We start from the raw sequence: 23,149 nt of genomic DNA on the forward strand, positions 1-23,149 counted from the left end.
CACCATTGAAGGGGCTGGACTAGGTGACCTGTAGTGACCCTCTCACCCAGAGATACTGGCCTCTTTCATTCTTTTCCTCTTATTTCCCCTCAGGACAGCCTCATTGACTCAGGCATCATTCATGGTAGTTCCTGGAATCTGGCTGAGACAAGCACACAGCTTGTGCCTTTGCCTCAGGACACACCCAAGCCTGCGGGATCTCCTACTGTGTGGGGAAGATGCTAGGAGTGTCAGGCCAGGGCGGGAGCCCCCGTGGGGCTGTGGGCCAGGCCTGAGGAAGGAACGTGTCTCCTGTCTTGGGGTTTTCTCTGCCTGCCCCAGGGCCACTTCAGCTGAAGTTGGGAGGGGAGGGGCCCTTTAGTCTGGGAATTTAAGACAAGGAGGTACTATCTGGAATATTTAATCTTAGGGTTTACAACATAGACCTGGGCTCAGCTGCTGAAGCTCAGTGCACACAGGGTGCTGGGAGAGTCCCACAGGAGTAGGTGGAGCCGGGCCTTAGGTCTGAGAAGAGGGCAGGCAAGAGGCAGGGGCTCTGCTCCTCTCAGCACCAGACCCCGCCTGCTGGGGGCCTGGCCTCCCGCCCAGGGCTTGGCCAGAGAGCAGGAGCCTGTGACGGCAAACAAGTAGCTAGCATTTCCAGGGGCCTGTGGCAGCCATGTGTAGCTAGAAAGAGGCTACTGTCAGGCGGTGTGGCGGGAAGTTCCCTCTGGGCTGCCCTGGATTGGCCCCACCCCCAGTCCTAGAGGGTCTGCAGTAGAGGGAGGCAAGAGGCAAGCCAGGTCAAGGCCAGGGTTGGGGACTGGGGGAGTCAAGAAGGCTGTGCTGCAGGGCTGGTTACTGACCCGGCCTCAGAGTGTTAGGGTCAGGTCAGCCCCTCCCACGAAGCGGGACTGGACGCAGGACACCTGGGGCAGCTGGGCTTGGAAGCGTCTGATGGCGGCCATGTTGATGCCAGGGCACATGGCCACATCCAACACCCGGAGCTGCCTGCACGCCTGCCCAATGGCATCCAGTGTCCTGTGGGGAGGCCACTGGATGAGTGTCTGGCCCGGCGTGGGACCCAGCCCAGCCCCTGCACTGTGGCTCCATCTGCCCAGTGTCATCAGACACACTCACTGCTCTGTGAGCTGACTGCAGCTGGACAGGTTGAGGTGCTGCAGCCTCCGCCAGGAGCTGGCTGCCTGGGCCCAGCCCTTGTCACTGACGCGGCTGCAGTGACTCAGCGCCAAGTGCTCCAGGCTAGGACAGCCCCCGGCCACAGCCACCAAGCCCTTGTCTGTAAGTTCTGGCAACAGGCTCAGGGACAGCTGCCTCAGCTGGGGGAACTGGAGCACCTACAAGGATGGGGAGGGTCGGGGAGAAGTAAATGCCACTGGAGCCCACAGCCTTGGCCTTTCCAGATCCTCCCACCCCAGCCAGGGCATAACTAGAGGCAGCAGAAGCCAATGAAAAAGGAACTCCAAGGTCAACTTTTTTCCAAGCAAAAAGTGGGTTGGCCTAGACCCCTGACTTCAGCCCCAAGATCCTCAGCCTACCCGCACCCGCAGCCCCACACCTTGGCTAAACTGGCATCAGTCAGCTTGCTGCAGGCTGTGAGGTCCAACTCCTGCAGGGCCCGAAGCATGAGCAGGGAGGGGCCCTGTGGCTCGGGACAGGGGTCCTTGGTGCCTGAGGCCTGATGCTCCAGCTCTGGGCGTGGCTGTAGGAAGAAGCCCTTGCTTCTCAGGTTCCTCCTGAGTTTGCCCTTAAATGTTCCTACAGAGAGACTTGGAAGGGACAGGAGGGCAGCTGAGCCCAGGGGCCACCCCATCCTCCCAAGATTTCGAGGGTCCCGCACCTGGGTCCCCTGCACAGGCTCCTCCAGCCCCAGAAGCCCCCAGTCACACAGCTCCCTGCACCAAGCCAGGCGTAGGACTGAGAGGTGGGTGAGGTAGGTGCAGATGGCCTGCAGGGTCCGGTTGGTGAGGGCCACACAGGAGGACAGGTCTAGCACCCTGAGGCTCAGGCCCAGCGCTGGAATCATGGAGAGCACTGAGGCGTCCTAGGAGGGAGGAAGGGAGGAGATAGGATGGAGCAGCAGCTGGTTGCCTATGCCACCTGGCCTGGCAGGGGTAGCTAAGAAGGGTCTGTTCAAGGTTCTCACCCCACAGGCAGGAGGGAGGGAGGGGAGCTACCAGAGGGTCCAAGGAAGGAAGCAACATGGTCCCTGTGCTGGTAGTGAAAGGTGGGGGTGGGCAGGGTGGGCCATGGGGGTTGCTGCAGGAAAAAGGCCTGGACTGTGGCTGGGGCAGGAAGGATGCAAGTGGCAGGGCCTAGGGTGGCCACCCTGCCTATGCTCCCAGCCCTTGCCAAAAGAGTGAATGAGGCCACCTCAGACCACAGCTCACTGGACCAGCCAGTTGACTCTGCTAAGCCAATCGGAGTCGCTCCCTCTAGAATTGGAACCAGAAGTATGAGATGGAGGTAGAGCTGCCAGCTGACAGGGCAGTTAGGGATGGGGAGCAGGAGCTAAGGGCAGAGTAGAGGAGGCTGGTTTGTAGAGAGATGCACAGAGGGGAACTTCGTACCAGGCTTCGTACCAGGTGCTACAATCTGTTGCTTACCACCTGGGCCCACACCTACAGAGCTTGTCCCTGGGTGGAGGCAGCCCCACAGAGGCCTCCTTTGTGGCCCTGATCCTGGGATGCCCAGCCTTGTGTGTCCTTGATCTCAGTGGCTGCAACAGCCTCTTCACCTCTGGCACACTGCTGGCTCAGCCCGAGATGGCATAGAGGGACAAAAGAACGTGAGGCGTGGAGGCAGCAGCTGAGAGGACACGGGGATGTTGTACCACATATCTGACATGCTTGGTGCCAAAGAGAAGGAGGAGTAAGGCCAGGAAGAGAGACACTTGGAGGGTAACAAGGTGGAGAGATGGTTTTTAGGTTGGGAATGCCCTGGTCAAATGGACAGGCTGAAGAAATAATCCACTAAAGAGGGACAGACTGACACTGCCAAGACAGGGGCGCCACCCAGAGAGACAGCGCTGAGCCCCGCTAAAGGGCCTGGCCTTGGCTACGAAATGACCCTGCTGCTCCTGTCACATCACCCTCACAGGCCCTGCCCCAACACCTTCCTCAGTGCTCCTTCCCTGCCTTCCTTGCCCATCACCCCCTTTCTTCAGCCCTCCCAGCTTCGGAACACTCGTCCTTAGCGCCCCTCCCCAGACCACATGCACTTGGCATGTGAGCTGTTGGCCGCCTCGTGGGCTGGGTCACCTTGGCCACTTGGACCTCCTAGGCCCACAATGGGGGCTTTGGGGAGATGTGCTGGCAGCAGCAGCAGCTGTCTAGGCTCTTGTCCTCCTCCAGATTGGGTCCCAAGTTCATTTCTAACTGCCAATCATAGGCATGAACACTGGGGAGTCCCTTCCTGGTGCCACAGGCCCACCACCACCCCGGTTCCCCCTCCCGCTGTCCTCAGCCCTGGAGAAGAAGGGAGGGGATGATGGTGAGCTCACCTTCAACGAAGAGCAGTGGGCCAGGCTGAGGGAGGCCAGCTGGGATGGAGCCCTGTGCACAGAGCCCAGGGCCTGGGCCAGTTCCTGCCCTCTCACCAGGCAGCACTCGGCCATGTTGAGGCTCTGCAGCTCCCGCAGGCCACCCAGAGCTGTACATCCTGCGTCTGTCAGCCGCTGCAGCTTCCCCAGGCTCAGGCGCCGCAGGTGCCGCAGGCCCCGGCTCACGGCCAAGAGCGCCCCATCAGTCAGTTCTGAGCAGCCGCTGAGGTCCAGGGAGGTAAGGCCTGGTTGCTGGAAGCACAGGGTAGCCACAGCCTCTGTGGAGAGGTCCCGGCAGCTGTGCACGCTCAGCTCCTGCAGTTGCAGCCCAGCTACCTGGCCCAGGGCCTGCAGGGCCTCGGGTGGTAAGCCAGTGCCACTCAGGTCCAGGGCACGCAGCCTGCCAGCCCGCTCTTGCACAAATCACAGCAGGTTGCGGAAGGAGAACTGGGAGGGAGAGGAGTCTTGGGGGCTGATGGAGCCTCGGGCTGGGCCTAGCTCGAAGGTGAAGTGGCAGTATGCCAAGGAGAGGCGCTCCAGGCTGGGGGCACAGCTGCTGAGCTGGTTGAAGCTGAGGTCAGCCAGGTCTCGCAGGCCAGCCAGGTTGAGCTCACGGAGGCCGCTCAAGGCCTGCCGGACGCTCTGTGCCATCTCGGGCTGAGCCAGCAGTGTGCCAGAGGTGAAGAGGCTGTTGCAGCCACTGAGATCAAGGACACACAGGGCTGGGCATCCCAGTATCAGGGCCACAAAGGAGGCCTCTGTAGGGCTGCCTCCACCCAGGGACAAGCTCTGCAGGTGTGGGCCCAGGTGGTAAGCAACAGACTGTAGCACCTGGTACAAAGTCGGAGAGCCATCCACGTTGGCCAGGCTGATGCAGCAGATGCCCCTGAGTCCCAGGCTCTTGATGGCCGAGAGGGAAGCAGAGGACACTGGGATGTTGTATCGCACATCTGTCTATGGAGCAGCAGCAGGCCTGGGGGTAGCCCTCTGGCTTCAGAGGGTGCTGGGCATTGGGTTTGGTGACAAGTCACTGGCCAGAGGTTGAGGGCAGGTCAAGGAAGGGCCCTTCCACAACGGGGACCCATCGTGGTGTGTGGTATCATGTGTGGTCAAGTTGGGCATGGGTAGGAAGTGGGAGCTGAGGTTCAAATGAGATGACCATCAGAGGAAGGCGGGAAGGTTAGTGATGGATAGGATGGGATGCTGAGGGAGGGGCGGGGACAGAGTGGGGAGTTGGCATGCTGAGCACAGGAGGGCGAGATGGGACCTGGAGGAAACCCAGTGAAGTCCCCAGGGCGTGGGAGGGCAAAGTATGCCAGACCCCAACCTTTGGGACTTTCAGAAGGAGGCCCTGAGATCCATGGACTCAGCCTCCTACTCCAGGGACTTGACATGAGCTAAGCAGCCAGCTTCCCCAACTTTCTAGAGAGCATACCCCTCTGAAGAGTGGAAGGCGAGAGAAGTGAGGTAGGTGTCACTCACCACAACCCTCTATGGCCCAGGTGACAGAGGTCTGGGGCAGGCAGTGAGGCCTAAGTCCCCTGGTGGCCTGAGAGAGTCTGTCACATGAATGTTTGCAAAAATGTATTCTCTGTTTAAGCAAAAATGTGAAAAATGTATTCTGTGTTTAAGCAAAAATGTGTGCATGTGCATATATGTGTATGTGTATGTGTATGTATGTGCATGTGCATGTGTGTGCATGAACACATGGAGCTGCCTGGTATTGGGCCCTGGATGCTCCAGCGTTCAAGATGTGCTTGTGATCCCTGCAGCATATCTCCGGAGAGGACATCTATCTGTCAAGGTAAGGACACTGAAGCCTCCCATTTCCGTGGATGGGAGCTAACAGAACACACCTCACCCGTGCCAAGGAAGTTGAGCTGGCTGTGCACAGAGAAACAGGGGAGTGAGAATGGGGAGTGCAGAGTTGGAGCCGGGTGGGACCCAAGAGACAAGCTCAGGGCTACATGGTGGGAATAAGTTGGCTTGTGCAGGCATTTAGGAGCTCCTAGCTAAGGAGATATCTTCAAATAACTTTTCCTGATATTGCACTGGAGTAAGCCAAAAGGAAATTGGTAAAATTTGTGTGGAACAGATCTTTGGGGAGAGGGAGAGGAGGGCTTGGATTCTAAAATCCTTGCCCCATCTCCCTACCTCTTGCCCATGTTACAGGCAAGTGGTACTCAAAGAGGGCTCTTGTATGAATCAACATGGTCCTGATGCAGAAAAGAAAGCTCCCCTAAATCTGTCTTGTCAGTAACTGCAAAAACAACCTGCTGTTCCCTGCTGGTACCCCACAGACCATCATCAAAAGGGAATCCAAGCCAGGCATGGTGGCTCACACCTGTAATCCCAGCACTTTGGGAGGCTGAGGCGGGTGGATCAGTTTAGGTCAGGAGTTTGAGACCAGCCTGGCCAACATGGTGAAACCCCATCTCTACTAAAAATACAGAAATTAGACTGGGCGCGGTGGCTCACGCCTGTAATCCCATTACTCTGGGAGGCCAAAGCAGGCAGATCACGAGGTCAGGAGATCGAGACCATCCTGGCTAACATAGTGAAACCCCATCTCTACTAAAAATAAAAAAAAAAATAGCCGGACATGGTGGCAGGCACCTGTAGTCCCAGCTACTTGGGAGGCTGAGGCAGGAGAATGGCATGAACCCGGGAGGCGGAGCTTGCAGTGAGCCGAGATTGCACCACTGCACTCCAGCCTGGGCAACAGAGCAAGACTCCATCTCAAAAAAAAAAAAAAAAAAAAAAAAAAAAAAAAAAAAAAACCAGGAATGCAAAAAGTAGAAGTGACTCACAGGATGTGCTCCTGCAAGATGCTTATCAACAGGATTCTCTTAAGAAACACAGGACTCATTCCCAGGTGTGGAGAGACCAGCCTGGCTTCTGCCAGAGAGAAGTGGCACCCATGGCTGTAATGACAGGAAGGAGCAGTGTAAGAGACAGGAACCAGCTCCTGGCCTCTTTCACAGGAACCAGGGGTCAGCCAGGTTCCCCTTCCAGCCCCTACTTCTGGAACATGGTCATTCCAGATGAGAGGGGCACTCACCACAGGTCTCCTCGTGGGCAGTGGATCAGGGATCTCAGGTGAAAGGGAGGCTGGGAAGATCCCACTGTGTGAGGGTGGAGAGGGCAATAAAACATCAGAGAGGAATGGAGGGCATACCTCCAGCCATTCCCGAGCCCTGCAAGCTAGACAACTCCATCGGATGCAGATGAGAGGAAACTAGTTGGGGCAGCTGGGGCAGAGCTGGCTGTGAGGCAGCACCTCCTTCCCCAACTCACACATCACTGAGGAACCCCTGAAAGTCCTGCAGGCCCCAGCTCCGGCAGCACAGCACCTTCAGGGGCTCAGCCTGGCTTCTTCCCTTCCCTTCATTCTGGAGCCTGGCTGGCCAGGAAGGGTCTCTTCTCTCCCACTGCCTCCCTATGAACCAGGTGGACAAAAGACCTTGGAAGGCTCTGGCAGTGCCCCCAGGGCCCAAGTCCAGGGCTGGCTCCTGGCAGCAAGGCCACCTGATAAAGAAGCAAGGCTTGGTTTAAAGGACTTCTAGCTCTGGGGGTACAGAAGAGGCTTGAGACCATTTCCGGGCCCCACCATTTTTGCTGGTGGGATGGGAGCAGCCTCTAAGCCACCTCACAGGTGCCTCCTGAGGTCTGCTCCTGAGGTCACCTGCTCCTGAGGTCACGTGGATTTAAAACTGCAGGAGTTGGCCGGGTGTGGTGGCTCACTCCTATAATCCCAGCACTTTGGGAGGCCAAGGCAGGTGGATCACAAGGTCAGGAGTTCGAGACCAGCCTGGCCAACATGGCGAAACCCTATCTCTACTAAAAATACAAAAATTAGCTGGGCGTGGTGGCAGGAGCTTGTAATCCCAGCTACTCGGGAGGCTGAGGCAGAAGAATTGCTTGAACCCAGGAGGCGGAGGTTGCAGTGAGCTGAGATCGTGCCACTGCACTCCAGCCTGGGCAACAGAGCAAGACTCCAGCTTAAATAAATAAATAAATAACCTGCAGGAGCCCAGGAACATCCTTTCAGGGATATTTCTCTGTGTGAGGGCACAGCAGCAGGCTGAAGCAGGCCTTCTGGGTTCTGGACTTTGGCCCTGGTATAGGACACCCCCTTCCTGGGCCCTGGGAAGATGCTTCTAGACCCACTCAAAGAGGACTGCATGGCCACATGCTCTAGCTCTAGCTGCCCCATCTACAGATGGAGCACCTTGCCCCCTGGTGTCCTCCCTTCCTGATGCTGGCCTCTTAAGAGTAATCGCTGGCTGGGCATGGTGGCTCAAGCCTGTAATCCCTGGACTTTGCCCCAAGGCAGGCAGATCACTTGAGGTCAGGAGTTCAAGACCACCCTGGCCAGCATGGTGAAACCCCATCTCTACTAAAAATACAAAAAAGCCGGGCATGGTGGCAGATACCTGTAATCCCAGCTACTCTGGGGGCTGAGGCAGGAGAATCTCTTGAACCTAAGAGGCGGAGGTTGCACTGAGCCGAGATCCTGCCACTGCACTCCAGCCTGGGTGACAGTGCGAGACTCCATCTCAAAAACAAAAAACGAAAAAGAAAAAAAAAGAGTAATTGCAAAATCATTTGGGAAATGCTCTGAATCTGCTACAAGTGATGTATGTACCTTTTTTTGTTTCTTTTTTTTTTTTTTTTTTGAGATGGAGTCTAGGTCTGTCGCCCAGGCTGGAGTGCAGTGGCCGGATCTCAGCTCACTGCAAGCTCCGCCTCCCAGGTTTATGCCATTCTCCTGCCTCAGCCTCCCGAGTAGCTGGGACTACAGGTGCCCGCCACCTCGCCCGGCTAGTTTTTTTTTTTTGTATTTTTTTTAGTAGAGACGGGGTTTCACTGTGTTAGCCAGGATGGTCTCGATCTCCTGACCTCGTGATCCGCCCGTCTTGGCCTCCCAAAGTGCTGGGATTACAGGCTTGAGCCACCGCGCCCGGCCTGATGTATGTACCTTGTCTGTGGGAGACCAAGGTTTTGTTTTACCTAGTGAAGCCCTGAACTGAGACTGCAGGCCTGTGTACAGACTTGGAAAGCCATGTGACAGAGAAAATGGCCCTTCATCCTGCCTAGTACAGGACTCCAAAGCTACCATGCCTGTTCTCCAGGAGGCCGTTGGGAAATGTATGCCCTGGCACCCAAGGCATTGGTCTTTAGAGAGGAGTCAGACTGGTGGGTCACACAGAGGCTGCTCCAGGACTTCATCAATCCCTCCGGAAGGGGAGGGCGCAAAGAGCTCTCTTCAGCTATTGCTTCATGGGGACAAACCAGCAGCAGGCAGCCAGGGCTCCCCACAGGAACGGACAGGGCCGGTGTATATGGAGGGTGCTGCCTTTGCCGGCATCCTTATTTGAGAAAATTGGGATTAAGGGAACAGCTGGGACTGGTCAGGGAAAGTAAGTCCCCAAGACCAGTGTCCTACCCCAGCTGGGCCTGTGTCTTCCATAGCACCTAACTGGCACCTAACTGGTACTGCCTCAGTATCCAACTGCCCATGCTCGAGCCCTGGGAGATGGTTCCTGCCTGCAGGGTCCCACAGGTGCTCTTGGGCACATGGTAGGCGTGATGCCAGGTACCTGTGGCCTGGCCTCCCAGTGCTCCCAGCCTAGGTGGGGCTGAGTTTGACAGAGGCACTAAAGGGTCTTTGTCAACATTCCTTTTTTCTTTTTCTTGTTTTTGGTTATCCCAAGGCTCTGTCATCTGTCTCTGTCCACATTCTATCTGGAGAGCGTAGTTGGCTGGAGCAGCTCCCGCTCTAAAACATTGACTCTGGCTTCCATCTCCTTCCTCCAGCCCTCACCCCTACTCCAATCCTATCTGCGCCTCAGGTCCTGGCTGCCCGCCTTGGGCTCCTCTGACTGCCCCATCTTTGCTGGGCTCCATGAGGCTTTGCCTGTGATGACATCTCCTCAGGGTCCTTGTTGCCCTGCCTCAGTCATGCTGCTGTACCCATTCTCCTGGCCCGGCCAGGACTGGTGAGACCAGCTGCCTCCTCTGAGTCTGTACCAGGGATACAGAACTCCGCCCAGGAAGTCATGGCCTCCTTGCTCACTTCCCACCCCAGACAAGTTTTCTCTCCAAGCCCCTCCCACTCCAGCTCCTGGCCCTACTGATACACCCTCCCTCACCCAGGATTCTCAGAGATGGCCATCAAGTGGGAAGTCCCTCCCTTTCCCCTGTTCATGTCCACCAGCTGCCTCCAGGCAGGGCCCATCTGAACTTTCCTCCTCCTCCTGCTCTTTTGCTTCCAGAAGACCTCTTCTGGCCTCCTTTACCCACTGCACCTTCTCCTCTGAGAACCCTGCTGTTTCTTCCTTTCCACTGCTCCTTCTTCAGAGGCCACAAACACCCCAGAGTCTTAAACTGTAAATAAAAGCCTCCTTTCATCCTGCACCCCCTCCTCTTGTCTCTCCTCTCTCCCCTCCCTCTACAGCCACACTTCTTGGAAGCACACAGGCACAGGCATGCCTGCTGTCCGGCCACTTGTTGCCTTTCGCCTCACCTGTTCACTCCTCCACCTTGGTCCCCACAGGATCATGCATTCCTGGCAATGGCTCCCTTCCAGCAAGGTCACCAACATGTGGGGGCTTCACCTCAGACCTCCCACCAGGGATCTCTCTGCCATATCTCCTGCTCTGCATGGCCAGCAACCACTCCCCTTGATGCCATCTCCCACTGGGGTTCTGCAACTCTGCCCTCCTGGCTTTCCTGCTACCTTCTAGCCTGCTCCTCTTCAGGCTCTTTTGGGGTCAGCAAAGAACAGAGATCCAGTCCACAGATGAGTGGGTTCCCCGTGGTTCCACCCAACAACACACATACACGTGTGCACGCGCACATATGCACACGATCTTTGCGCCCCTCCAAGTGTACCCTGGCCAACTGCATTTTGCCCCATGGGGCCATCATTCCAACTACTGTCTTTCCGATCCACATCATTTTCCTGAACACCAGACCCTGGGAGCCAAGTGCCTGATTGACCTCTCTCCAGAGGGAGATGCGGCATGCCCAAATCTGAATTCATCACCTCATCCTCCAACTCTGCTCCTTCTAAACTCTCCCCACCCTCTATTCAGTCACCCAAGTGGGAAATTTGAGAGTGATTCTAGAATCCTCCCTCACTCCCCACATCCACAATAACCCAAGTCCCTTCTACTCTGTTTTCCTAATATGGTGCAATCAATCTGTCCCTCTGCTCCAACCTCACTGCTTCTGCCCAGTTGAGGTCCCCTTACGGTATGCCAGCAGCCTGAGAGCTGCTTCCTCTAAGCTCAGATGATGCCAGCTTCCTCATCAGGTCCTGGTCTCCAGTTTCTCTGGCTCCAATCCACCCTGGGTTTTGTCACCGGGTGACCCTTCCAAAAGGCGATTCTGCCTGTGCTTTCCAGACCCTCTGCCAGTTCCGCACACCTCCGGGACACAGGCTAAGCTTCCTAAGCAAGCATTCAAGCCCTTCTAGGACCCAGGGCTTCAGTCAAGCTCTTCCCAAGCCCGTTCCCTTTCCTCCTAGTCCTGGTTCTGAGGCTGCCACTTCTGACCACTGTCCTGTACCGCACGCCTCTGCTCAGCTGCTTTTTCTGTTCTAGGGGGTCCCACCCCTCACCTTCTCCTATTGGTCTATTTGGCGAATGTTTATTACTCTCTCGAGTCTCAGGCCAAACACCTCCTTCTCCATGGAGTCTTTTCTGATCTTTTCTCTGCACCCATGATGTACCTCACACAGACTTCAAATGCAGCACCCCAGCCTCTTTTGACTCATCTGTGCTCACTACACACTCCCTAGTCCTGTGCCTTCCTCAGTTTTGCCTTGCCAGTGCCCAGCACAGTGCCTGGCACAGCAGAAACACTTGAGAAAGGCTGCCCACACACTCTCCATGTGTCTCTGGTAATTTTCCATCTTCCTCCTGTCCTGTGACTGCTCCAGTCCTCTCTGCTGAAGCCCTGACCTCTATGTCTCTTTTCACTCTCCTCCTGAGACAACCTGGTCTCCAAATCCACTGAGCAAAGGGGCTGCTGAGGAAGGAGCCGCCTCTGAGGAACTTCTCTGCAAATAGCTCCACGTTTCCACTCCCACCTCTCTGCTTCCTCAGGAAGAGGTGACATCCTTTTTTTCACCAAACTGATGCTGAAAAAACAAAAAAGAAACAAACACACACACACACACACACACACACACACACACAAAAAAAAAAAAAAAAAAAAAAAAAAAGGAAGAGGTGATATCCCCTCCATCCTATCCCAGATCAAGCTTGGTATATGGAAGCCTGTCCCTGCCACCATCTTCCACACCTGACCTCTCTCCTCCCCCAAACTTCAAACTTTCACCCCTCCTCTAGTGACTCCCTGAAGCATTTATTTATTTATGTATTTAATTTATTTATTTACTTTTTTTTTTGAGACAGAGTCTCGCTCTGTCACCCAGGCTGGAGTGCAGTGGCACGATCTCAGGTCACTGCAACCTCCTCCTTCCAGGTTCAAGCAATTCTCTGCCTCAGCCTCTTGAGTAGCTGGGATTACAGGTGCCCGCCACCACGCCCGGCTAACTTTTTTGTATTTTTAGTAGAGACAGGGTTTCACTATCTTGGCCAGGATGGTCTTGAACTCCTGACCTTGTGATCCACCCGCCTTGGCCTCTCAACGTGCTGGGATTATAGGCATGAGCCACCGCGCCCGGCCTCTTTTTTTTCGAGACGGAGTCTCGCCCAGGCTGGCTGGAGTGCAGTGGCGCGATCTCGGCTGACTGCAAGCTCCGCTTCCTGGGTTCATGCCATTCTCTTGCCTCAGCCTACTGAGTAGCTGGGACTACAGGTGAACGCTACCACACCCAGCTAATTTTTTGTACTTTTTTTTTTTTTTTTTAGTAGAGATGGGGTTTACTGTGTTAGCCAGGATGTTTTTGTTTTGATTTGTTTTGTTTTGTTTGTTTTTTGAGATGGAGTCTCGCTCTGTTGCCCAGACTGGAGTGCAGTGACACAATCTCAGTTCACTGCAACCCCCGCCTCCCAGGTTCAAGCGATTCTCCTGCCTCAGCCTCCCGAAGAGCTGTGATTACAGGCATGCGCCACCATGCCCAGCTAATTTTTATATTTTTAGTAGAGATGGGGTTTCACCATCTTGGCCAGGGTGGTCTCAAACTCCTGACCTCAAGTGATCTACCCGCCTTGGCCTCCCAAAGTGCTGGGATTACAGGTTTGTGCCACTGCACCGGACCACCCTGAAGCTTTATTTATTTATTCATTTATTTATAGACAGGGTCTTGCTCTGTCACCCAGGTTGGAATGCAGTGGTGTGATCTCTGCTCACTGAAACCTCTGCTTCCCAGGTTCAAGAGATTCTCATGCCTCAGTCTCCCGAGTAGCTGGGATTACAGGTACGCACCACTGTGCCTGGCTAATTTTTGTATTTTTAGTAGAGACGGGGTTTCAACTTGTTGGCCAGACTGGTCTTGAACTCCTGGCCTCAAGTGATCCACCAGCCTCAGCCTCCCAAAGTGCTGGGATTACAGGTGTGAGCCACTGCGCCCAGTCTCCCTGATAAATCCGAACACATTTCAGATTTCTCCAGAAGAGAATCCTTTTGTCAAATCCATCTAAACTTCTCATTTCTGCCCTATTTCTTTTTCTCTCTTTTTTTTTTTTTTTTGAAAAGGAGTCTCTTTCTGTCACCCAGGCTGGAGTGAAGTGGAGCAATCTCGGCTCACTGCAACCTCCACCCCTGGGTTCAAGTGATTCTCCTGCCTCAGCCTCCAGAGTAGTTGGGATTATAGGCACCCACCACCATGCCTGGCTAATTTTTGTATTTTTAGTAGAGGGGGTTTTGCCATGTTGTCCAGGCTGGTCTCAAACTCCTGACCTCAGGTGATCCACTCGTCTTGGCCTCCTAAAGTTCTAAGATTACAGGTGTGAGCCACTGTGCCTGGCCTGCACTATTTATTTCCTTCTTTCCATGGAGAAATTTCTTGCCAACGAGGTCACGCTCTACACTTCCTACTTCTCTCATTCACTCCTCAATCCACCTGGCTTTTTCTTCAGATGCCAAATATCGCTGAAGCCATTGGTGGCCTCCTTGGATAACAAATCTCATGGACACTATTTGTTCTTCATTTTGCTGGGCTTTTTGTGGGATCTGACGTTGTTAATCATCCATTCAATCCTTTATTTATGTATTTTTTTTTTGAGACTGAATCTCGCTCTGTCGCCCAGGCTGGAGTACAGTGGCTAGATCTTGAATCACTGCAAACTTCGCCTCCCTGTTTAAAGAGATTGTCCTGCCTCAGCCTCCTGAGGAGTTGGGACTACAGGCGTGAGCCATCACATCTGGCCTCATTCAATCCTTTAAATGCTCTCCTGCCTTTGATGTCTGTGCCCTCCTCTCTCTGGGATCTCCTCATTCCCCTCTTTGGGTGTCTCCTCCTTTCTGTGCCCTTGAACTTGTGTCCTCCCCTGGGGTTTCTCTGTGGCCTGCACTTCTGTGGCTCTGCATGTTCTCTCTGGGGGAAGTTACTCAGATCTGTGGCTTCAACTGCCACCCATTCTTTAATGACACCCAAATCTATATTTATTACCCAGACATTTCTCTTGAATTCCTCACTCAGAAATGCAACTACCAAGTGGATCTCAACATCTAGATCCTCACACTTCAAATTTTTAACATGTCCAGAATCAAATTCCTTTGGACAATGAGATCAATGACACTGTATAAACAGAATCTACTTATATACCCATATTTAATATGGGATAGAGGATTCCAACCAGAGAAGGAGAAGATTAGATGTAAATGGTGTTTGGGCTCTTTGAAAATTAATCAGTTTAGCTTCTTACCTCATAACATAAATCTAAATAAATTTTACTAATAAAAACATTAACATAAAAATTCAAACCAGAAAGCAGAAGAGACAGTTTTGCTGTAAACCTAAAACCGCTCTAAGTAATAGAGTCTATAAGAAAAACAGAAGAGGCCGGGCGCGGTGGCTCAAGCCTGTAATCCCAGCACTTTGGGAGGCCGAGACGGGCGGATCACGAGGTCAGGAGATCAAGATCATCCTGGCTAACCCGGTGAAACCCCGTCTCTACTAAAAAATACAAAAATCTAGCCAGGCGAGGTGGCGGGCGCCTGTAGTCCCAGCTACTCGGGAGTCTTGAGGCAGGAGAATGGCGTGAACCCGGGAGGCGGAGCTTGCAATGAGCTGAGATCCGGCCACTGCACTCCAGCCTGGGCGACAGAGCGAGACTCCACCTCAAAAAAAAAAAAAAAAAAAAAAAAAAAAAGAAAAACAGAAGAACAGTATAACAGGACAAGGAATCATTAAGTTTAGAAAACAATGGAAGAAGTAAAAAAGAAAAGGATGTTCAGAATCAACAACAGAGAAATTTAACTTCTGGGCCAGGCACGGTGGCTCATGGCTGTAATCCCAGCACTGTGGGAAGCTAAGGTGGGCAGATCTCTTGAGCCCAGGAGTCTGAGATGAGCCTGGGCAACATGGTGAAATCTCGTCTCTGCTAAGAATGTAAAAATTAGCCGGGCGTGGTGACATGCATCTGTAGTCCTAGCTACTCAGGAGGCTGAGGTGGAAGGATCACCTGAGCCTGGCGAGGTCGAGGCTGCAGTGAGCTGTGACTGCGCGCTGCACTCTAGCCTTGGCAATAGAGCAAGACCTTTTCTCAAAAACAAACAAATGAAATTTTTAAAAAATTAAATTAAAAATTAAATTAAATTTTAAAAAAGAGGCCAGGTGCAGTGGCTCACACCTGAAATCCCAGCATGTTGGGAGGCCAAGACGGGCGGATCATGAGGTCAAGAGATCCAGACCATCCTGGCCAACATGGTGAAACCCCATCTGTACTAAAAATATTAAAATTAGCTGGGCGTGGTGGTGCATGTGTAGTCCCAGCTACTCGGGAGGCTGAGGCAGGAGAATCGCCTGAACCCAGAAGGCGGAGGTTGCAGTGAGCCGAGATCACGCCACTGTACTCCACCCTGGCAACGGAGCGAGACTCCATCTCAAAGAATAAATAAATACAAATAAAAAAAGAAGCCAGGCACAGTGGCTCACGCCTGTAATCCCAGCACTTTGGGAGGCCAAGGGGGTGCAGATCACTTGAGGTCTGGAGTTCGAGACCAGCCTTGCCAACATGGCGACACCCCATCTCTACTGAAATACAAAAATTAGCTGGGTGTGGTGGCACACACCTGTAATCCCAGCTACTTGAAAGGCTAAGGCATGAGAATCGCTTGAACCTGGGAAGCAAAGGTTTCAGTGAGCTGAGATGGTGCCACTGTACTCCAGCCTGGGTGACAGAGTGAGACTCTTGTCTCGAAAAAAAAAAAGTGTGTATATATATACACACACACACACACACACACACACTAAATATATATATATATTAAATACAAAAAAATTTAATTTCCGTATCTCATAAATAAAAGCACATATCTACAAATCAAATTAAAAGGCAAACATACTAAGAATATATTTCAGGCCAGGCATGGTGGCTCATGCCTGTAATCCAAGCACTTTAGGAGGCCAAGGCAGGCAGATCAGTTGAAGTCAGGAGTTTGAGACCAGCCTGGCCAACATGGTGAAACCCCGTCTCTACTAAAAATACAAAAATTAGCCAGGCATAGTGGCGAGCACCTGTAATCCCAGCTACTTGGGAGGCTGAGGCAGGAGAATTGCTGAGGCGGAGGTTGCAGTGAGCTGAGATTGCGCCACTGCACCCCAGCCTGGGTGACAGAGCAAGACTCCATCTCAAAAAAAAAAAAATTAGCTGGGCATGGTGGCAGGTGTCTGTAATCCCAGTTACTTGGGAGGCTGAGGCAGGAGAACTGCTTGAACCCAGGAGGCAGAGCCTGCAGTGAGCCAAGATAGTGCCACTGCACTCCAGCCTGGGCAACAGAGCGAGATCTAGCTCCAAAAAAAAAAAAAAAAAAAAAAAAGAAAGAAAGAAAAGAAAAAAGAAAAAGTCCATACAAATGGAACAGAAAAATACTAAGACCTTAATAGTTAAATGGATACAGAACATGAATAAACAAAAGGGGGAAATACGAAGGGTGAGCTAATGAGAAAAACAGTGCAACCTCACTAATAAACAAATCAAAATTAAAACAATGAGCCATCACTGCCTGCCTTTTAAACTAGCCCAGATGTCTGCATTCACCTCCTGGCTGGCCTCCTCCCTATGCTGTCTCACTCTCCCAGTCCATTCTGCACTGCAGAGTTCTAATACGAATCACACTGTGTCACTTGCCTGCCTAATGGGCTCCTTGATGGTCACCAGGAGAAAGCCAAACTCTGCTGCCTGGCACATCTGCCAGCTTGCAGCCTGACCCCATTCTAGCCTCGTCTCCTGCCATGTCTCACTCAGTTCCAGCCACACGGAATTTGTACGATTGTTTCCAGAACTATTCCACACCATGGTGCCTTCACTTGTGCTATTATTGATCACAGAGCTCAACCTTTCTTCTCGCCCTGTTCCTTCAGAAAGCCTTCCCTGATGCTGCCAGTCTCCTCTGGATGTCCTTCTTCATGTTCCGTCAAACCCTTTTTTTCTGAGACAGAGTCTCACTCTCTTGCCCAGGCTAGGGTACAGTGGCACGATCTCGGCTCACTGCAATCTCTGCCTCCCGGGTTCAAGCGATTCTCCTGCCTCAGCCTCCTGAGTAGCTCCACGCCCAGCTAATTTTGGTAATTTTAGTAGAGACGGCGTTTCACCATATTGGTCAGGCTGGTCTCAAACTCCTGACCTCAGGTGATCCATGTGCCTTGGCCTCCCAAAGTGCTGGGATTATAGGCGTGAGCCACTGTGCCTGGCCGTCCCCTTCAAACTCTTTCTTCCCAGTGTCATAGCACTGAGCACACAATAGCATGATCATTCATATTACTTGTCTTTCTCCTTCACTGGAATGTGAGCGCCTTAGGGAACTGTGTCTTATTCGTCTGTGTAGCCCTAGAACTGTACCGAGAGCCAAGTATGTATGAATGTATGTATATATGTGCATATATGAGCATATATGGATGGATGGATGGATGGATGGATGGATGGATGGATGGATGGATGGATGGAGATACATGAGCAGGGCCACAAGTAAGCTGAAGTGAGAAACACCCAAGGATGGGACGGGGGAGGGTGGGTGCCTTACCTCCCGAAGGGCATTCTGGGCAGCACGGTACCAAGCCCAACTCACGAGGGAGGCCTCTTTCTGATCTGACAGAGGCAGGAAGCTCAGAATATATGTGAGCATCTGAGGGAAAAAGACAGGGCATTGGGGACTGTCAGAGCTGGGAGGTCTTTGGAACCGACTCCAGCTTATAGCACCATGGGTCTGAGGGCACCAGAGCACTGGCTTCTATTTTATCTTGGACGTGAAGTTTCACAAAGCATTCAGTTCCCCGCTCCAGGCTTCAGGTATCTTTCCTGTGAACAAACCTTTCCTGAGCTGGGTGCAGGCTTGCACTGACTGATAACAATCAAACTTCCTGCCTAGCTGAGTAGAAAAAGCCTGGGCACTGAGGCCAGATAAACCTAGTTCAACTCTCTACTCTACCAACTGACCTCTAGAACTTTGTTTTCCTTATCTGCGAAATGGCAATTATAGTGAGATTTAAATGGGTTATTGTGAGAATTAAAGAACACAGTCAAGTGTCTTGCATAGGACCTAGAGCACAGCAGGCCAGGTATGCTCACTCTAGTCCTCAGGAAGTCATGCTTGGTCCTCCTGCCCTCATGGCTCAGGCTCTGGGACCCTGCTCTTTTTCCATCTTCTCCACTGACACCATGCCCTCTCCACTGGTTGTTAAGATGCGATCCCAGCAAGACCTAGATTGGGAGGCTCAGGCCCTTCCCCCACCTAGGGGGTGGTGAGGTTCAAGGTGCTAAATGGGACTGGGGAAGGGGTTGCCAGTGAGGTCTAGAATGATTTGATATTAAATATTTTTTTCTTCTGGAATCTTCCTCCCTGCATCCCAATTGCCTCGTTTTTGGATTCTTCTGTGGCTCCCAGGGCTCAGACCTGGGTCTTTTGGTTTTCTGTTTACCAACACAGGAATAACCAACAATTCAATATTCCCATATTGTCCTATTATCCAAGTGCTAGTCCATATTGCCAATTGTCCATGCAAATGTTTAGCCATCACTTTAATCTCAACCAAAACTCATATTCTACCCTCCGCCCCAAACAGCCCCTCCTCCCAAATTCCCCTTTCAATGCCAACAGTGCATCTACCTGATAACACTTTCTACTAGTCAAACCCCTCTGTCCCTTGCTCCCAGATACAGATGTAATGCACAGGCTTTAGGCCAGGCTAACCTAGACTCATTCAAATTCCAGCTCCACTACTTCCTGTCATGCTGCTGTGTGACCTTAAACAAGGTATTTGACCTCTCTGAGTTTGTTTCTATATCTATAAAATAGGGATACTTTAAAAAAATCTAGATCATAGCCTCATGGGGATTAAATTTTACATATATATAGTGTGTGTGTGTGACAACTAGATGTTCCATAAATGGTTGCTGAATTGCTGTTACTAAAATTTCTACCTTTGCAACTTTCCCACCTCAGTAGCTCAGATTTCTACCACCTCAAACCTTGATTCCTTCCACAATGTCCCACCTGAACTCTTTACCTCCAAGTTCATCCTTGCTAATACATTATGCACACTGTCACAAGGTTAATTTTTCCTATAAAACAGTTTTCAGTGTCAGCTCACCCCTGCTGTAAAACTTCAGGGTTCACCAGTACTCTCAGGACAGTCTTCACTCCTGGATCAGCACTGCCAGGTCTCTGTGCCTGATTGGACTCGCTGGTCCCCAAACTTCCCCAATCCAGTCTCCCTACTGCCCTACAAACATAGCATGTCTATTTCCTTTTGCCTATGCGGGCCTTTTCCCTGGGATCCCCTTCCTGAAGCTTGACTTCACCAACCCATTGTGATCTCCCCTTCTCAGATGCCAAGCACACAGGCACAGTGTTCAGCCAGTGCTTACTGGATTAAATTAAGGTTGGGCAGTCCAGTCCTCTACCTCTATTTTCACCAAGAGTATGCTCAGGGAAGGGGTCAGGGAAATAAACTAGTCATTACTGAGAGGACAATGACTGGGAGAATAGAATTCTGAGCCAGGGAGGCTAGGCATAGGGAAGACAGTATTGATGGGGACTGGGACTGACCATGTCCCAATCCCTCCAGGGAGGCAGGGAAGCCTGTTTGAGCTGAGTTAAGACAGTGGCCATCTTGTCTTCTGGGGCTAAGCAGCCAGCCCAAGAGCAAAGGGAGAGGGGAACAAACCTGTCATCCCTTGGGGTGAGTGGGGGAGGGACACAATTCATTGACCTAAGAAGAGGGTGGCCTTTCTAGAGTGCTGAGAGGAGGCAGTGATGAGGATGGAGTGGCCATCCCATGAGTCCCATCTCAAGGGGGCTACTGGAGATAATGACTGGTCACTCATGGGGTCTATGGGGATGGAAATAGCCCTAAAGCTAAGGGGGAAAGGAATAGCACTGCAAGCTAAAGGGGGTGGGAACAGGCCTATTTTTGCTAAGGATAGGGAGCATTATTCCAGGACCCGTGGGAAAGGGTGGCCTGTTTCCCATGGGCAGAGAGAGGGGGCTGCCAACCTTCAGGACAAAAGAGATGGAGAAGCCATTCCAACAGGCCACTGAAGACAAAACCTGTTATTTCTTCGGCAGATGGGGCAGAGTGGTCTTGCCCCTGGCTAAGGGGAAGGAGCAAACATCCCATGGAGTGAAAGAGGTAAGGGCGGCCATCACTAGGGGCCTAGGAATGGGGAACAGGCCTATCCTTGCTAAAGGAATTCAGAGATCATTGCAGTTGATAGGTAGGGAGCAGTCTGTTTCCCACTGCCAGGCAGAGGGGGCGGCCGTCTCTGTCGGGGCGTAGGAAATGGAGAGATCATCCCAAGGGACCAATGGGGATAAGATCAGTTACCCTTCGGGACGATGAGATGGAGCGGACATCTTCCAGAACTGAGCGGGGAGGAGACAGCCACCTCAAGGGAAGGGGATGGGTAGAGGGCCTGTTCTCGCTAAGGTGACAGGGTAGCTATCTCCTGGGGCCGATAGGGAAGGGGAGGACGGTCCCTCAAGCTAAAGGGACAGAGTGGCCCAAAGGAGTAGCCGTTACCCAGAGCTAGAAGGTCGCGGGATCGGGAGGGCAGGTCGTTTCCGTCAGGCTGGAGGGGCCGGGCTAGCTATCTGACAGCCCCTCCCCAAAGCTCGGGACCCCGAGGGCGGGGCCTGTCCGGAGCTAGGCCTGAGGGCGGCTTCCTCTCACCTCCAGGGGCAGCGACTCCGCCATCGCATCCCTGCCGCCTCCGCCCCCCCCCGCGCAAGGCTTTCTGGGAAGTGTAGTGTCGCCCGTTTGGGGAGGGGCTTGGGAAGGAAGTGAACCCTATTTCCGTCCCAGAATCTGACCACTTTGGTCTGCGCCGGAAGTACATGTGCTGCCGATGTGGTGCTCAGTGATTGCGGTTTCGGTCGCTCTCCCTTGTTCCCTGGGCTGGGTATTTGCCTCGCACCATGGCGGTAAGGAGGATGTGTAGGGCGGAGTCCGCACCAGCCAAGCTCTCCAGGGGTTGTGAGAGTGAAAACTGAGAAAGGACATTAAGGGATACGGGGTGGGCCGGAGGGGGGCGCCATCCCCTGGCCAGACCGTACTAGAACTGGGCTGGGGGAGGGCGGCGCAGGACCTTACAGGACTAGTGCCGGAGCGGCTTGGGCATCAGTACCAGAGCAGGCCAGAGATATAAGTGACCTGAGATGGGCGTTAGCCCAGATCGGGACTACGCCAGCGGAGGCCTGAGGGAGGCATCATTCTTCTCCGCCCAGGACTACCGTTGGAAGAGTCGTTGCCTAAAGCTAGACTACCACGGGATCCAGAGGCGGTATTAGCTTAGGGTTGAATTATTCCAGGGCGAGCAGGAGGCGATCCTAGCTGTGGGTGCTGGAGAGAGGGCGTCAGCCCCTAGATAGGATGGACTGGAGGATGGGTGGACATCCCAGGGATTGTGCTAGGTTTCAGCACTACGGGGACCTGGCTGAGTTGCGGCTGGAGTTCTATAGCTAACCGGGCTGGTGGGGAGAATGAGGAGGACCGTGGCCTCCTGACGTCATCTCATCATCCCTCTGCAGCCCAAGGGCAAAGTGGGCACGAGAGGGAAGAAGCAGATATTTGAAGAGAACAAAGAGACCCTGAAGTTCTACCTGAGGATCATACTGGGGGCCAATGTAAGTGCCTGCCTCCTTGCTTCTATGCCTGCTTATAGTCAGTCCCCTAGTCCTCAGCACTGCTTGGTGAGAAGTAGTGGTACCCGAAAAAGCTGTAGAAGAGAGGTCCAGTCAAAAAGAAATGAGATATCTGGGCACAGAGAAAGTACTGACTAGTAAAACACAAAGGAAATGAAGGTGTGAGTCGTAGCTGAATTTGAGAGCCCTTCCTACCTCCAAGCACACAAAGGCTTCTTTCCTGGGCTGAGTTGGGTGTTAGAGGAGAGTCTGGATATTTGGGATTCAGGGAGCAGGGCCCTTTCTTCAGCCCTGTAAGAACAACCTTGCTCATCCCACAGCCTGGCCTAATTCTTGGTCAGAGTTGAGGGAGACCCATGGTTTGGAGGTACCTTCTGACCCCAACCTGATCCTGTGATTGCTTGCAGGCCATCTACTGTCTTGTGACGTTGGTCTTCTTTTACTCATCTGCCTCATTTTGGGCCTGGGTAAGTATCTCCATCCTGGGAGGTGGATGAGTGCATAGGGTCAGTGGCTGACCTTTGATACCCTCATTCTTGCTCTGCAGTTGGCCCTGGGCTTTAGTCTGGCAGTGTATGGGGCCAGCTATCACTCTATGAGCTCGATGGCACGGGCAGCGTTCTCTGAGGATGGGGCCCTGATGGATGGTGGCATGGACCTCAACATGGAGCAGGGCATGGCAGAGTGAGTGTCCCCCACCGCCAGCCCAGGTGAGCGGCCCCAGGGTTGGGGCCCAGATAGCCTAAGAAGCACAGCTAATTGCAACTTGAAAAGGGTGGAAGGGAGTTGAACTGGGGCCCATCTGCTGTCTTTGGCAGCTTTATTTCTATCCACAGGCACCTTAAGGATGTGATCCTACTGACAGCCATTGTGCAGGTGCTCAGCTGCTTCTCTCTCTATGTCTGGTCCTTCTGGCTTCTGGTACGTGGGCTGGGGACACTCCCAAGAAGGGGCATCTAACCCTCCCCATCTTTTATTCCCTGCACTTTGCTTCAAGTTACCGTTTCTCTTGTAGGCTCCAGGCCGGGCCCTTTACCTCCTGTGGGTGAATGTGCTGGGCCCCTGGTTCACTGCAGACAGTGGCACCCCAGCACCAGAGCACAATGAGAAACGGCAGCGCCGACAGGAGCGGCGGCAGATGAAGCGGTTATAGCCATTGACATTGTGGCCACAGGCCACTGGCCCTGGTTGACTCTGTCAAGGTGCACGGCCCCCCATGCCTGGAGCAATGAGGGTCTAGTGTAGGGGCCAAAAGCAGTCTGAGGTATTGGGTATACTTTATAGGGTCGTTGAATAAATGGCTTAGAGTGTGGCTGATGGCTGTGT

General features: G+C 53.0%; 2 protein-coding genes across 12 annotated transcripts; one reads left to right on the forward strand and one right to left on the reverse strand.

Moving 5' to 3' along the window:
* Positions 1-15: 15 nt before the first annotated feature.
* On the reverse strand, positions 16-21,065 carry LOC103233287 (Leucine-rich repeat-containing protein 29). 11 transcript variants are annotated; one of them, XM_073015462.1, is made up of 7 exons: positions 20,853-21,061; positions 17,705-17,806; positions 3,503-3,819; positions 1,559-2,044; positions 1,120-1,337; positions 846-1,020; positions 16-610 (listed from the first exon to the last, which is right to left on the reverse strand). In XM_073015462.1, the coding sequence occupies exons 1-6, from the start codon at positions 21,016-21,018 to the stop codon at positions 852-854; spliced, it is 1,458 nt and encodes a 485-aa protein (XP_072871563.1). In that variant the 5' UTR covers positions 21,019-21,061; the 3' UTR covers positions 16-610; positions 846-851. The 11 variants fall into 11 exon arrangements, with proteins under 11 accessions (XP_072871563.1, XP_072871568.1, XP_007992200.3 ...); XM_073015467.1 differs by having other exon boundaries at positions 16-1,020; positions 1,559-1,702; positions 1,841-2,044; positions 20,853-21,060; XM_073015464.1 differs by adding an exon at positions 19,272-19,403 and having other exon boundaries at positions 32-1,020; positions 3,503-3,898; positions 20,853-20,905.
* On the forward strand, positions 20,976-23,135 carry TMEM208 (transmembrane protein 208). The gene is made up of 6 exons (XM_007994012.3): positions 20,976-21,103; positions 21,710-21,805; positions 22,231-22,290; positions 22,371-22,507; positions 22,660-22,744; positions 22,839-23,135. The coding sequence occupies exons 1-6, from the start codon at positions 21,098-21,100 to the stop codon at positions 22,974-22,976; spliced, it is 522 nt and encodes a 173-aa protein (XP_007992203.1). The 5' UTR covers positions 20,976-21,097; the 3' UTR covers positions 22,977-23,135.
* The last annotated feature ends 14 nt before the right edge of the window (positions 23,136-23,149 follow it).

Source organism: Chlorocebus sabaeus, chromosome 5 (assembly GCF_047675955.1).
Source record: "Chlorocebus sabaeus isolate Y175 chromosome 5, mChlSab1.0.hap1, whole genome shotgun sequence".
NCBI classification, from domain to species: domain Eukaryota; kingdom Metazoa; phylum Chordata; class Mammalia; order Primates; family Cercopithecidae; genus Chlorocebus; species Chlorocebus sabaeus.

What these genes read in the sequence shown, in the direction of transcription:
- LOC103233287 (XM_073015462.1), bottom strand. Translation starts at nt 21,018, where the DNA reads ATGTACTTCCGGCGCAGACCAAAGTGGTCAGATTCTGGGACGGAAATA. An exon ending in CCCACTGCTCTTCGTTGAAG is followed by an intron (nt 2,045 to 3,502) that starts GTGAGCTCACCA and finishes CCTCCCTCCTAG; the next exon opens with GACGCCTCAGTGCTCTCCAT. An exon ending in CTGATGCCAGTTTAGCCAAG is followed by an intron (nt 1,338 to 1,558) that starts GTGTGGGGCTGC and finishes CCATCCTTGTAG; the next exon opens with GTGCTCCAGTTCCCCCAGCT.
- TMEM208 (XM_007994012.3), top strand. An exon ending in CTGCCTCATTTTGGGCCTGG is followed by an intron (nt 22,291 to 22,370) that starts GTAAGTATCTCC and finishes CTTGCTCTGCAG; the next exon opens with TTGGCCCTGGGCTTTAGTCT. An exon ending in TCTGGTCCTTCTGGCTTCTG is followed by an intron (nt 22,745 to 22,838) that starts GTACGTGGGCTG and finishes TTTCTCTTGTAG; the next exon opens with GCTCCAGGCCGGGCCCTTTA.